This window comes from Muscardinus avellanarius (assembly GCF_963383645.1).
Source record: "Muscardinus avellanarius genome assembly, chromosome: 2".
In the NCBI taxonomy this organism is placed as follows: domain Eukaryota; kingdom Metazoa; phylum Chordata; class Mammalia; order Rodentia; family Gliridae; genus Muscardinus; species Muscardinus avellanarius.
Genome location: NC_137787.1, coordinates 50335303 through 50350858, shown reverse-complemented (window position 1 = coordinate 50350858; position 15556 = coordinate 50335303). Strand labels below are relative to the sequence as shown.

Sequence of the window (15556 nt, the reverse complement as noted above, 5' to 3'; positions counted from 1 at the left end):
GACAGATCTTATCACCAAGTATAAAAATATTCTTTGTAGCAATTATTTTTTGTGTGGTATTGGGGATGGAACCTGGGGGGGGGGTGGCTTTCTACCACCAGGCTATACTCCCAGACCTATTTTATATTTTATTTGGAAACAGTGTCTCATTAAGTTACTGATGGTCTCACTAAGCTGCTGAGGCTGGCTTTTAACCTGCGTGATTCTCCAGTCTTAGCCTCCCAAGTACTGGGATTACAAACGTGCACCACCACCCCAAACTACCCAAATAACCTTTGACAGGAGGATGGATAAATTGTATATTTATATGATGATATACTATGCAACAACAAAAGTTAATCTTGGCCACGTACAACTGCATGGATGATTCTGAACAAGAATGTTGAACAGAAGACAAATCTCAGAGGATTATATATAGTCCCATTTTTAAATAAACAAAAATATGGGATAAAGAAAAACTTAACAGCATGTTATTTTGTGACACATACATTTAGTAAAAGCTAGATTTAACAAATCTACAACACAGCTTAGGTTTTCAAAAATTTGAGAATATAAGAATTGATCATGCATAGGCCATCAAAGAAATGTAAACATTTTGAAAAGGTGATATTGTAGAGAAGCAACCAAGGGAATGGCAAACTTAGAATTCAACTGGCATTACTCCGAGAAAGAAGGCAGAGGGATGAAGAAAAGAAGCAGGCAGGTAGCTTAAGCCATATCGATACTATTCTAGTTATTATGTTGAACATGTGTTTTAGTGCTCATTTTACCAACATGCTTTGTATATTTCTGTGTGAATCAAAGATTTTATTATAAAACAAAAATTCATAAAAAATTTTCACTGGATAACAATTAGGCTATTTAGATGCTCTATTCTTATTATACTTAACACAATATAATTTTTTAGAAATTTGTAGAATCAAAGATTCCAGGGGTGAGTACAGCTGGCTTTGTGGTATGCTGTTATGGATTCCTCTGGATAGTATGGGTTGATGCCATCTTTAATTTGAGTTTTTCTGTTTCCAGGATGAATCTGAATTTAGAGACAAACTCACTCCAATTACCGTTTTCATGGAGTATCGCTTGGATTATAGAACGGCAGCAGATGCAACAGGCTTGCAACCCATTCTGAACCAGTTCACGCCTGCCAACATTAGCCGACAGGTACTGTGCTTGCCCACTTCATGCCTCATTTTGTATCTTGATCTTAGGCCTTATCATTCATGTTTTTAAATATCATAAGGGTTGATTTATATAATATTAATAGATGTTTGTCAGCGGCACTTAAATACACTCAAAACTTAGTTGTGTGCAGAGAAGGCAGAATCATGTTTCATATAAATAAAATATAAAATAAATAAAAGAAAACCACAAAATGCAGTTAATTTATATAGTGTTTGATATTTTGAAAAATATCTTTGATACCTATGTTATCTTTGATGTACTTCTTAATTGTTTTTAAAAGTATACATATACTCATCTGCAAATATAATATATACACAATTCTTTTCATAAACTTAAGTAAGGCAACATAAAATGTCATTGACTATATTGTAACTTCATAAGAAAATGGTGTAAAACATCTGTATTTAAATATTGTTCTTGTTTTCTATTTTTTCCTTTTGTATGTTTATATTTCATTTTTTATTCATGTATCAAGGTTGTACATCTTCATAAAGTACAAGATGGTAGAGGCATACATGCACACATCACCCAATTAGCTCTTACCCAATTCCCACCCCATTCCTTCTTCCTCACATCATCTCATATTTGGCTTAGTGATTGACTTTGATATGTTTGTGAATGTACATCATGTACATCAAAGAATTTCCCTCCCCCCCTTGAATCCCCTTCAATTAGGTCACCTTATTTGCTCATCTATAGTTTCTTCTTTTTCTAGAGTTTATCCTATGAGTTTATCCTATGATCCATTTTCTCCCTAGCTTCCATATATTAAGGAGAACATCCGATTTCTTATTTTTTTGTGATTGACTAATCTCAATTAGCATAATATTCTTCAATTCCATCCATTTCCCTGCAAATGACATAATTTTGTTCTTCTTTATGGCTGCATAATATCCCATTGTATACACATCCCATCGTTTTTAATCCATTCATCTGTTGATGGCTGGTTCCATAGTTTGGCAATTGTGAATTGTGTAACTATGAATATAGGTATGCATGCATTAGTTTGTTAGTTTGGTTTCCATTATTTTGGGTAGATACCCAAAAGTGGTATTGCTGGATCATATGGTAAGTTTGTTCCATTCTTCTTAAGATCCTCCATACTGTTTTCCAAAGTGGTTGCACTAATTTGCAATCCAACCACCAATGTGTTAAAGTTCCCACTTCTCCACACATCCTTGCCAGCATTTGTTGTTTGTTTTTTAAATGATTGCCATTCTAGTTGGAGATAGGTGAAATCTCAGGGTAGTTTTTTTTTTTTTTTTTTTTTTTTTGGTGGCACTGGGGGTGGAACCCATAGGCTTTCTACCTCCGGGCTATACTCCCAGACCTATTTTATATTGTATTTGGAAACAGGGTCTCACTAAGTTGCTGAGAGCCTCACTAAGTAGCTGAGGCTGGCTTCGAACCTGTGTGATCCTCCTATCTCAGCCTCCCAAGTGTGGGGATTACAAGCATGCACCACCACGCCCGGCTCAGGGTAGTTTTGATTTGCATTTCTGAATGCTAATGATGTTTAGCACTCTTTCATACATTTATTGGCCATTTGAATTTCTTCTTTCATGAAGTGTCAATTTATTACACTTGCCCATTTTTTCCCCCTACATTTTCTCTGTCCCATATTATGAATGTGTCTACTGCATTCCTTTTCTTTGTGATGCTGAGGATTGAACCCAGGTTCATTCTACCTCCAAGCTACACTCCCAGACCAATTTTTTATTCTTTATTTTGAAACAGGGTCTCATTGAGTTGCAAAGGGCCTAAGTACCTGAGGCTGTCTGCAAATTGCGATCCTTCTGTCTCACCTTCCCAAATGCTGGGATTACAAGTGTGTGCCACCACGCCTGGCTGCTGCATTTTTTCTACTGCCAAATAGAAATGCCAATAGAGTTCTACTGCCAAATAGAAATGCAGTATAATATGGTCAACATTCATAATTTTAAATTTGCTGATTAGAAGCGTTTTTAAAGGATAAAAAGAAAACAGATGAAATTAATTTTAATAATGCATCTGTAGCCAGGCATGGTGGTGCACACCTGTAATCCTAGTACTTGGGAGTCTGAGAAAGGATGATTCTAAGTTCATGGCCATCTTTAGCAACTTAGTGAGGCCCTCCACAACTTAGTGAGACCCTGTTTTATAAAAAATAAAATAGGGCTGGAGGTGTAGCTCAGAGGTAGAATGCCCCTGGGTTCAATCCTCATTACTTGCCCCCCCCCCAAATGTAGTAGTTTATTAGGGCTGCCATAACAAAGTACCATAAACTAGATAGCTTAAATTAATTTTTTTTGTGTGTGTGTGGTACTGGGGTTCCTGGAAGCCCTTCTACCTCCGGGCTACACTCCCAGACCTATTTTTACATTTTTATTTGGAAACTGGGTCTCTTAAGCTAGCGCGGCTGGCTTCGAACCTGCGTGATCCTTCTGTCTTCGCCTCCCAAGCACGGGGATTACAAGCGTGCGCCACCACACCCGGCTTAAAAAAAAATCATTGCTGGGCATGGTGACACATGCTTGTAATTCCAGCATTCTGGAGGCTGATACCAGAGAATCGAAGTTTGTGGACAGCTTCAGCTATTTAGTAAGGTCCTCTGCAACTTAGTGAGATCCTGTTTCAATAAATAAAAATACAAAAGAGGGCAGGGAGTGTAGCTCAGAGGCCAAATACCCCTGGGTTCCATCCCCAAACCCACCAAAAAAAAAAAATATAATAATATATATTTTTTTTCTTTTCTTAAAATTCTGGAGGCTAAAAGCCTAAGATTAAGGTGTCAATAGGAATGGTATCTTTCAAGCCTGCCTTCTTGGCTGTAGGTGCTCAATTTTTCTTGTGTTTTCACCTGGTCTTCCCTGTATGTATGTCTTTGTCCTAGATTCTCCACCTTAAAAAGAACAGGTCAGTCATTACTGGATTAAGGCCTACCCTAATGACCTTATTTTAACTATGTCTCTGAGGACTGTATCTTCAAATACAGTCACATTCTGAAATACTGGGGTATAGAACTTCAACATAAGAATTTGGGGTACAAATAATTAATCCCATAACAATACCCACAATATAAATATAAATATTATATATATTGCAGTACTGGGGATGGAACCCAGGGTCATTCTACCTCCTAGATATGCCTGCGGCCCTATTTTTTATTCTTTATTTTGAAACAAGGTCTCACTGAGTTGCAGAAGGCCTCACTAAGAAGGCCTCACTGAGAACTACGATCTTCCTGTCTTAGCTTCCCAAATACTGAGATTACAAGGGTGTGTCAACACATCCAACATAAATACCTACAATATTAACATTTCAACATGTAATCAATTTAGAAATTATTAGTGAAGTATTTTACATTCTATTCTTTTTACCATCTTCAAAATCCAGAATATATTATATACTTATAACACATCTAAATTTTCACTGATAACATATTTTGTGTTTAGAATTATTATAAATTATTATTTAAAAAGTAGATTCAGCTGGTTTTAAAAGTTTATATATTATTCTATAAGTGCCTAGTGAACATACAAAGACTACCTATTATATAGTCAAAACTATTTTTAAAGAGGGCACAATGTGGGAAAATGAGCACTTATTTACTGCTAGTGAATGCTCACTAAATGGCTTTTTCACAAAAGCCATTTTGTAGGGCTAATTTGACAATACCATTTGTTTTTTAAAAAGTGCACACTTTTTTCTTTTACAGTACTGTGGATACAAGTCAGGGGCATTTTACCTCCAAGCTATACCCCCAGCTCTATTTTTTATTTTGAAACCCAGTATTCCTGAGTTGCAGAGGACTTCACTAAGTAGCTGAGGTTGTCTGTGAACCCAGATCCTCCTGTCTCAGCCTCTTAAATGCTGGGATTACAAGCATGCGACATCATACTGACTTGAAACTCCTTTTCTTGATAGAATGTTTTAATGCCATAACTACTCTTATACCATCTACATCCTTTTTCTTCTCAGCAAAGTGGTAGGCAGACATATATCTTTACAACAGTTTTACTAATTATACACACACACACACACACACACACACACACTCCATATTTCACACACACACTATATTGTTTATTTATTATCAGCAAATCCACACTTTATTCCTAAACTAATTGAGCAGTGATTTTTACTTGGTATGACTTTAAAAAAAATCACCATCAGTTTTTCTATTACTTGTGACTTTTTCTGTTTCCTTGATGCTTATAGCAACTGTTTATATCCAGGCATGTTCTATTGTGTTTCATTCTGCATAAATTAGCAAGTAACAACCTATCATATTCTGGGTAGCTGCACATCCCTTGTGAATTAAAAGTATAAATCATTGTCTATTTTTAAGGGATTTCTTGCATTATTCTTTCTTTCTTTTTTTTTTTGGTGGTACTGGGGTTCCTGGAAGCCCTGCTACCTCTGGGCTACACTCCCAGACCTATTTTTACATTTTTATTTGGAAACAGGGTCTCTTAAGCCAGTGCGCGCAGCTGGCTTCGAACCTGCACGATCCTCCTGTCTCTGCCTCCCAAGCGCGGGGATTACAAGCGTGCGCCACCACGCCCGGCTTATTCTTTCTTTTAAAATCATTTTCTTTCTTATTTTTATCTGCCTCTGGGACTGAAGCCTTTTGGTGATAACAACAAACAAACCAAGAATTATTTTGTCTTTATTTTCCTTCAGTTTTTATATTCCTATTTTCCCATCCTACCCAAACTATTCTGCTTTCTCTTGTTTTTTGTGTTTTTTTTTTGGGGGGGGGGATCCCATATTGCTGCAGCAGGCAGTTTCCTGGCTAATTACAGAGGGGGAAAATTTTAAGTTTATGCTTTGTTATACCTATTCTGATCATTTTAATACTTTTAGTTTCTTTTTAATCATCTCTTTCCAAATGGTCATGCACAGGCTAGACTCATTATGACCAGTTTTTTTTCTCCTGTGGATTTCTTATCTATATTGTTTTCATATATATATATATATTTTTATATTTACAACACCTTATTTTTTATCCTCCACAGCCATATTCCTGTGACATAGCAGAGGGCAGAGCCCTTAATGAGAAACTTTAGAAGAGAGTTTATGTTGCCCAAATTTATTTATACAGTCAAAATAGAAAAATAATCAAGATGAGGTAGTTCATATCATTAAGTCCTAGTTCCTCAGGAGACTGAGGCAGGAGGATCCCAAATTCAAGGCTAGCCTGGGCAATTTAAAGGACTTTGTCTCAAAATTTAAAAGAGCTGAGGTTGTAGCTCTGGTAGAGCATTTGCCTAGCACATGTAAAGCTCTGGTTTTAATTCCCAGGATTGCCAAAAAACAAAACAAAACAAAAAAAAACACTTATTTCTTGACCAGTACTTCTGTACCAGTCTGTATTTCAAGATAGCAGCTAATATGAAATAAAACTAAAAGGTCCAAATATTATATTATGTCCTATGAATATTATTTATATTATGAATAGAATAGATATTATCAATATATAATGTTATATTAATATAAATTGATAATATATGATATATTATAATCATTTGTTTAATATAAAATGCCACAATATAAATAATATGTCACAGTATATAATATTTATCTATATTACTATAATATTAACAATAAATTTAAAAAGTGATTATTATAGCTGGGCGTGGTGGCGCATGCTTGTAATCCCAGTAGTTGGGAGGCTGAGACAGGAGGATTACAGGTTCGCAGCAAGCCTTAGTTACTTAGTCAGGCCCTCTGCAACTTAGTGAGACCCTGTTTCAAAATAAAGAATAAAAAATAGGGCTGGGAGGAAGTGTAGCTTAGAGGTAGATTGCCCCTTGGTTCCATTCCCAGTACTGCAAAAACAAACAAACAAAAAATGATTGTTGTACATTAATGTAATGTATTAATATTATATGATATCCTTTTTAATTTTATTCTTACTCATTTCTGACTAGCTACACTGACCTTAGACGAATGACCATGATCTCTTTTGTATTCACATATACAAACAAATTGATGAGTGTATATGAATATATACAGGTGTGTTCACACATGTATATCCACATATGTATTGATAAACACTGCATGTACAACCCGTATTGATTCTCTTTCATGTAGAAAGTAAATTTTTTTTCCTAGGTTCATATTCTACTTGATTGTGGTGAAGACAATATCTGTAAACCTAAACTGGAAGTTTCTGTAGATAGGTGAGTTTTACTCCAAACAATAATTTTTGTTACTGTAAGAAATTGAAATGACAGAGCACATTTTTCTATTCAAGGTACTAATAGATTGGTGAGAATTAGTTATACTAGAAGATAGTTCTCAATTTTCTATAATAATAAAATTATTAACCTTGAAATTAGGAAAATATATACTATGTTTTCACTAGTTCCCAGCTTTACAGATTAGGACCAGTTAGTCACAAAGTCATAGCAAACCATCTTAAAGATACACTTCACTGTAGCCAGGCATGGTGGCACCTGCCTGTAATCCCAGTGATTATAGGCTGAGGCAGGAGAATCTCAGGTTCAGGACCAGCCTCAGCCATTTAGCAAGACTTTCTTTCAGCAACCTAGTGAGACTCTGGTTTAAAACAAAAAAATAAAGTAGGGTTAGGGTATACTCTGGAGGTAGAGTTGTAAATATTCTCCTTTTTAGAGAGGTACTGGAGATTGAACCCAGGGGCATTATGCATTTGAGTTGTACCCCCAGCCATTTTTGTTTTAAACAGGTTACTGTTAAGTTGCTGAGGGTTTTGCTAAATGGCCGAGGCTGGCTTTGAACCTATGGTTCTCCTGTTACAGCCTCCCAAGTACTGGATGACAGGTATGTGCCACCATGCCCAACTATGGACATACCCTTAAGGGATATCCTTATCATTTTATAATGACACAGAAGTAAGAAGATTGTTGTGCAAATCATATCAAAAGATTTATTCAGCTTTTAGGAAAAAATCATGGAATTAAAGAATATGTAGATCTGGTCATGGGGTCCACACCTGTAATCCCAGCTACTTGGGAGGCTCGGGTTGGAGGATTGTAATTTTGAGGTGTGGGAAATTTAGTGAGACATTGTCTCAAAATAAAATTGAAAAGGGGCTGTAAGTTTAGCTCAGGGCATGCTTAGTTATGTAAGGCCTTAGGTTCAGTCCCCAGCACTGAAGAAGGAGAAGGAGAAGGAGAAGGAGGAAGAGGAGGAGGAGGAGGAGGAGGAGGAGGAGGAGGAGGAGGAGGAAAATACATGCAGAGATATCAAATTACTTCAGTAATAAAAATTAACATTGTGACTTAGTAGTTACATCATGGCATCAATGTTTTCTTTGATGAAAAAAACACTGGACTTTTGCCCAGTGTGCTATTTTCTGTTTTCTGTTGAACCGTGAAGAAATTTCAGTACGTCTTGACACTGTTGAACATATCAGTCAATGCTATCTATGTATTTAACTCTTGTTTTTTTGAACAGTTATACCCTCCCCGTGTAGAGTTATTTTTTCCCCACAATTCAGATTTGTATTAACTTGCAGTGATCAAAAGAAGATCTACGTTGGGGATGACAACCCTCTGACACTGATCGTTAAAGCTCAGAATCAGGGAGAAGGTGCCTATGAAGCTGAGCTCATCGTCTCCATGCCCCCGCAGGCTGATTTCATCGGGGTTGTCCGAAACAGTGAAGTAAGCAGGCTACCTCTTTAGAAACTGAAGTGCACTCACAGGTCTTATTGACATTAATGAGCTACTCCTCTATTTAGTGAAGCAATAGCTTAGCCTTCTACCTCAGGCCAAATTGCTAGAAAGTAGAGTGCCCATCTTACATAATTCCTTTCAAGCCTGATAGTTTGCATAATGCATTGATATTACATTTAAAAAATTGCCAGCTAAGTGCCTGGAAACCGAGGTCAGATAGACAAAGTGTGTAAGCCTGTCCATCAAATTATTTGTTAAAAGCACTATGGTTATGTATCTAAGCCCTCCAGGGATCTTTTAGAAGCGTTTTTACATTCACATGTGACAGTTGTACACCATTCTGGCTTTTCTCTTACTCTGTTTGCTCAAACTGATTTATTTACTTCATAGAAAAAAATATAAATATCTAGTTGCTTGATGTTATACAAGCTTTATAATATTGTGATTTCTGCTTCTTTGGCCACTTATTTTTTCTTTTACATCTTTTTTTGTCTTTCAAAGGCCTTAGCAAGACTTTCCTGTGCATTTAAGACAGAAAACCAAACTCGTCAGGTGGTGTGTGACCTGGGAAACCCTATGAAGGCTGGAACTCAAGTAAGCCATTTTACTTTAATGAATTTTCCTCCCACAGATAGATGACCATATTTGTCTCTGGGTTTGATCATAGTATATGAAAACAACTCACACACATTTCAAAAAAGTGTCTTTAAATTGAGTTTGATTTAGAGTATAATGAATAACAGAGTTCAATTCAGTTTTAACTAAGATACTAAATAAAGGAATGAGATGTGCTATCGTACTATATTCAGTAAGCTGCTTTTTACACTGCCTCCAGTTTGGTAAGTGGATGAGAACATGGTTTATGAACTGAAGTTATAATTTTAGTATTTTTTTTTTTAATGAATGCTGCTATGGCTTCTCAGAAACTAGTCTGGCAAGTACCAGTACTGTCATTCTTAGGTGAGAGAGAGTCACCTCATTGGCTTGAAATCCTGAACTACTCATCCTATACAGAGGATCAAAGGGAAACCTAGCTGGATCAGACTCCTTCAGATGGTGAAGCAGGGAGCATAGGAGCTAGAAAAGAAGTACCAGTTGTTTTCTTCCCAAGTCCTCTAAAAAAAAAAAAAAAAAAAACCAAACAAAACATACCCCATGTATTCTGAGTATAAAGGAAAACATGGCATTTCAGGGTGTGTTGTTTTTACAATAGAATTAGTTGATATAATGGAATATTGGTATTGGTAATCTGGGATCTGTACTATTTATTATTGCAGCTAAACATTCCATTCCTTATTTAAGTATATATTTCACTACAAGTCTTGTTGTTGTTGTTGTTGTTGTTGTTGTTGTACTGGGAATAGAACCCAGGGGCATTCTACCTCCAAGCTATACACTCAGCCTTATTTTTTATTCTTTATTTTGAAACAGGGTCTCACTGAGTTGCAGAGGGCCTCACTAAGTATTAGATAAGGCTGTCCGCGGACTGCGATCCTCCCGTCTCAGCCTCCCAAATGCTGGGATTACAAGTGTGCACCACCATACCAGGCTTGCAAGTCATTTATAGATGAATTAAATCTTAGGGATGAGGACTTGAAGAAAGGACCCCAAGTTTTATTTTTTCATATTTGCTCAATATGTCATTATCAACAGAGCTTATTTTTATTTTCTTATATTTTCATCTTCTCCAGCTTTCCTGCTCATGACTCATTCAGTGTAGATTGTTCCTAGTTATTCTAAGTAGGTGTCATTTATAGGGTCTCTGAGAAGCCTGCTTTCTTGTACCTTTGGCTAGTTGTTTTCTTTATAATCTCTCAGTTTCCTACCTGCAGGAATTAAGATGTTTGGTTCTGGGGGTTTCGGAGGTGTGAGAGGAATAGCCCTAATCAGGCTTTCTTTTCTAGATTCTCTTCTCTTGTAAGCCATCCATTTCTTCCTTCCTGACCCATTAACATAATTCAGTTGTTAGTTACCTATGATGAAATCATTGTGCCTAATTCCTCTACTTTAATTGGATCAACAAACATTTGCTTTTGCATTATTTAGAAAGTTATTGTCATAAGGAGGTACAATTATGATTTACAGTTGTTATTCAATAGGCTCCATTGTGGATTGGCTCAAATTATCTTAAGTAAGAAACCTAATAGAAAAACCAGATTTAATTATCCTTATTCAGTTTTAATATAAATTTAGAAACCTTTGTTTAGTATCTTCTTTTTTATTCAGACACTGAATTTGAAATTTCTAATTTTGAATTAGACATTGAGTAACATGACAATCTCTTGCTGTCCCCTTCAGCTCGTGGCTGGCCTGCGTTTCAGTGTGCATCAGCAATCAGAGATGGATACTTCTGTGAAATTTGATTTACAAATCCAAAGGTATGAGAACATCTTGTATTACCTATTACCCAAAGATTATGATTATTGAGGAAATGTGTTATAAAATACACCTTAAAATTATAAAATATAAATTGAAATTTCAGTACTTTATAGAATTTTTAAATTGTTATTTACATTGTAAGAATAATTTTGTCAATTTTGAGTTTGTAAAACAGAATTGAGAACTAAGAAATAAAACCTGATCATCTTATTGGAATTAAGTGCTAAATAAATAATAGTTTTGATTTATAAGGTTTTCATTTCTTTGTTGCTTCCAATTTGTTCATTTTTAGTTTCACTAAGTTTGCCTTTGTATGATTTTGAGGATGATTATGCTGAATTCAGTCCTAAATGTGTTCTTTTTCTTTTTCAGCTCTAATCTTTTTGACAAAGTAAGCCCAGTTGTGTCTTACAAAGTTGACCTTGCTGTTTTAGCTGCTGTTGAGATAAGAGGGTCAGTATGATTACTAAGCTGAATGTCTCATTGTCACAATTGCCTTTGAGAAGTAACTGCTAATCTCTGGCTTTTTTGAACAGTAGACACTTCATGTTTAGTGCTGGCTTACTGGAGCAGTAAATTTCATAAAAATCTACTAGGCATGTTCCAAAGTCTTAAATATTTACTTGATGATCATATGAACAGGAAGAAGACATGGATAATAGCAATCTTAAAATAAGCTTCTTGAACTTTTGCACAGTTTGACTTACCAACTGACCCATTACTTGTACATTTAATAATCGTAGTTTTTGTTTCTCTGCATTCACTAGTTTTTCCTTTTGATATACTTTTTTATGAGATTTGATTGTATTCATTTGAATACAGGGTGACACTTTTGAAAATAAACTGACTAAATCATTTTGATATTCATGGTAGGTTTTCTTTGGTCTCTGTTTAGAGTCTCAAGTCCTGATCATATATTTCTTCCCATTCCAAATTGGGAGCACAAGGAGAACCCTGAAACTGAAGAAGACGTTGGGCCAGTTGTTCAGCACATCTACGAGGTTTGCAGCTATTGGATTTAGTGGAAACCTAGTAAGAAAGCCAACAAAGAGAGAACAACTAAGCTACTTTTTCAAAACAATTCTATGTAATTTTTTATGTAAGCTGTAGCTAGCTTCAGTGTGTACTAGGTATTTCTTTGACTTTTCCTCCTATTATAAGCTTATTTTTATTAGACACATAGCTCTAAGTATTAAATAAAGCAATTGATATAATTTGTCATTAAAAGACAATTAGTTCTACTTGAATAAAAGAAATAGGTCATTGGTTATTTTCCCATGAACATGCAGTTCTGGCTAAAAATTGAAAATGCCTGTAGTAGATAATTTTATTTCAGTAGGTAGAAAATTTTTCTTGTCATTGTTCATTTAATAACTCTGAATATTTAACTTTTATTTGTATTTTCATCCTATTACATATTACTCTACTTTAGAAATAAACATTGAGTTTGATCTTTTTGCATAATGGTCATATTATAATTTAAACTGTGGAAACTCTGCTGTTACTCAAATTCTCTTGTTGATATGATTTCTAAGGTTGACATAGGGAAAGGATTATAGAGTAGATTTTTGACCATGCTACTTATGTTTTTTATCCTCATTAGCTGAGAAACAATGGTCCAAGTTCATTTAGCAAGGCAATGCTAAATCTTCAGTGGCCTTACAAATACAACAATAATACTTTGTTGTACATCCTTCATTATGACATTGATGGGCCAATGAACTGTACTTCAGATATGGAAATCAACCCTCTGAGAATTAAGGTAATGTGCTTAACAGCAGCTCTCCATTGTGATGACATTTTATCGCTTTTTTTCTAAACCTGTAAATGAAATGAGTGAAATAGGGCAGCAATTGTAATGTACAGGCTCTGCAAAAATATTAGTTCATAGCCAGTACACTAGAATTAAGTTATTTTTATAATGGATAAGAATTAATTTGGTGAACCATATATTTATGGAGTCTTTAATAAGTCTCAGGAGATACTCTGAAGTGATTCAATTTGACCGTGGATCCATTGTATCTGTGTTTATCCAATGGAAATTATGCTTTATGGCTGTTTTGTTGTTGGAATTTCTATCTTTGGAATATGATAAGCCATTTTATTTCTGACTCTTGATTGACATGACTTAGAAGAATGTCATTGTATAGAATTATCTATAGTCTAGGATATAGTCATCTTCATCCTCACACAAATATTTGTATAAGAAACTATTGCACAATATGGTCTAAAGAAAATTAAGAAAACAAAATAAAATAAACTCAAAATTGATGCTCATCATAGAGGTATTGGAGAATTTTAGGCTGTTTCTCTATTTTCATCAGTTTCCCCTCTAGCTTTGCAGTGAAAGAAGTAATGTCTAGGGAGAGCTAACTTTTTTGACAAATAATATTAGGGACTTTAATCTCTATTTTCTGTCCTCACTATTCATGGCCTATTAAGTGGAAGAATTCTCTGTCATATCAAATTTTCATGCTCTATTTGTTAATCAAGTATGAGTCTGTATCAGAATGTCAGTATACAGTGTTTTCCGTTGTTACTGACCACTGTCTCACAATGCAATCCAGATCTCATCTTTGCAAACAGCTGAGAAGAATGACACAGTCGCACTGCAAGGTGACCGGAACCATCTCATCACTAAGCGGGATCTCGCCCTCGGCGAAGGAGATATTCACACTTTAGTAAGTGCCGTTTCAAGTACACGAGCTAGAAACATTTGGAAATATGTGACTATAGGCCTGATGCCAAAGAACATTTCAAAAATAACAACAGCTGAGCTGGAAAGAACTACATATATTTTTGTCCTATTCAGTCCTCTTACTTTCTTTTTTCCTCGTTAATGCCAGATTTTCAAGTGATCCCTCTTTATGAGTTGCTAATAAAAATATTCTATGTTTCAATTTAAGACTGTGGTTCTTTAACTGACATCTTTCTTTGTCTACCCTGACTTTTGAGGCTTTAGTGTAATAGCAAAGGAAAAACCCAGAAATACCCAACAAAATATATTAAAATAATAATTAGTATGATTAACTTTTGTTGAGTCATACCATGCTATAACTATGTTTTAATATACTTCACTGGCACATTGTAATACATCATAATGAGGTTCAGAGTGATAGAAACATAAACGCACACAGCACTTGGTGTGGTCCCTCTATACACACGACCCCTTCTCATGCATGTGCTTGAGTTGGTATTGATAATTTTGTGTATGTACATAGCATTATTTGAACCGTTTTCTTGAGCTTGCCATTTAACTTTTCAAAAATTACCAGATCTGCATCCATTTGTAAAGAACCTGATGTGATTTATTATGTTCAGGAGCAATCTTGGTTACTTGTATGTCACCACATCATGTGATCTTTCTCGGGCCTCATCCAATACATCCACTCAGTGATTTTTGCATCACTTAATTCTGAGACATCGTTCTCTCCTGGCTTTCCATTTACCATCACTACCTTCTTCTTAATCTCCATTTTCAAACCTCTGGAGTATGTCAGGGTGCAGATCTCCAGTTTCTTCTCTTCACTTACAGTCATTCACTAAATCTGTACCGTTCAGCATTATTAATGCCAGCCTCATTTCAAGTGTTCAACAGCCACATGAGGCTGGTGGCTGCCGTATTGGGTCCTGCAGATATCTTTATATGGATGACTTCTATCATCATGGAAAGTTCTCTATAACACTGCACTGGGTGGTCTTGCTGATCCTCATACCAACAATTATTGCACATGACTGTGATTCATATACTTGAGCCTCTGCGTTGAAGTGTAGAACTGCCTACTAGAACTTCTCTCAAATATCAAACAAGAAATTACAAACTTAATTCTAAAAACATATCCTTGCATTTTCCAAACTCTCCTCTTTCCACAGGGATCCACATTAGTGAATATGAATTCTGTTCTCTATTCAAAACTTTCATCTTTATTTCTCTCAAATTCCACTTCTTTTCTAACTTGGACTTTTGCCGAACTCCAACTTAATTTCTGAATTTCTGCCCTTCTCACTACAGCTTATTTGCCACACAGAAGGTCAGATCACAGCACTCTAGTGCTTTCCATTAAAAAAAAAAAAAAAAAAAAGCCAGAGCCTACAATACAGCTTTTAAGCCCAACATAGTCTGGGCTTTTCCTACCTCTCTGCCTATACTTCTTCCTGTGCTTCTCCCATTTTCCAGCTTACTTTTCCTTGAACAAACAGCCACAAACATGTTTCTACCTCCAGGCTTTGAACATTGCTCTTCCATTACTTGGAATTGTTTTTTATTAGATATCTGTAAGATTTATTTACCTGTCTTCTTCTGGTGTCCTTAAATTTCAAATTATGGCAGAGGATACCAACCAAGT

At 35.6% G+C, this 15556-nt stretch overlaps 1 protein-coding gene across 2 annotated transcripts in view; it reads left to right on the top strand.

Annotated features, from left to right (window-relative positions):
* ITGAV (integrin subunit alpha V) overlaps positions 1 to 15556 on the top strand; it is a gene marked incomplete at both ends in the record, with an annotated part of 83677 nt that overhangs the window by 66379 nt on the left and 1742 nt on the right. Inside the window, 9 exons of one of the 2 annotated variants that reach the window (XM_080689614.1) lie at positions 1027 to 1164; positions 7285 to 7352; positions 8672 to 8819; positions 9333 to 9425; positions 11130 to 11209; positions 11583 to 11663; positions 12106 to 12211; positions 12814 to 12972; positions 13793 to 13891. In XM_080689614.1, coding sequence (XP_080545740.1) covers positions 1027 to 1164; positions 7285 to 7352; positions 8672 to 8819; positions 9333 to 9425; positions 11130 to 11209; positions 11583 to 11663; positions 12106 to 12211; positions 12814 to 12972; positions 13793 to 13891 — 972 coding nt within the window. Of the gene's footprint in view, positions 1 to 1026; positions 1165 to 7284; positions 7353 to 8671; positions 8820 to 9332; positions 9426 to 11129; positions 11210 to 11582; positions 11664 to 12105; positions 12212 to 12813; positions 12973 to 13777; positions 13892 to 15556 lie in introns of both variants that reach the window. The other variant, XM_080689613.1, reaches the window with a different exon arrangement.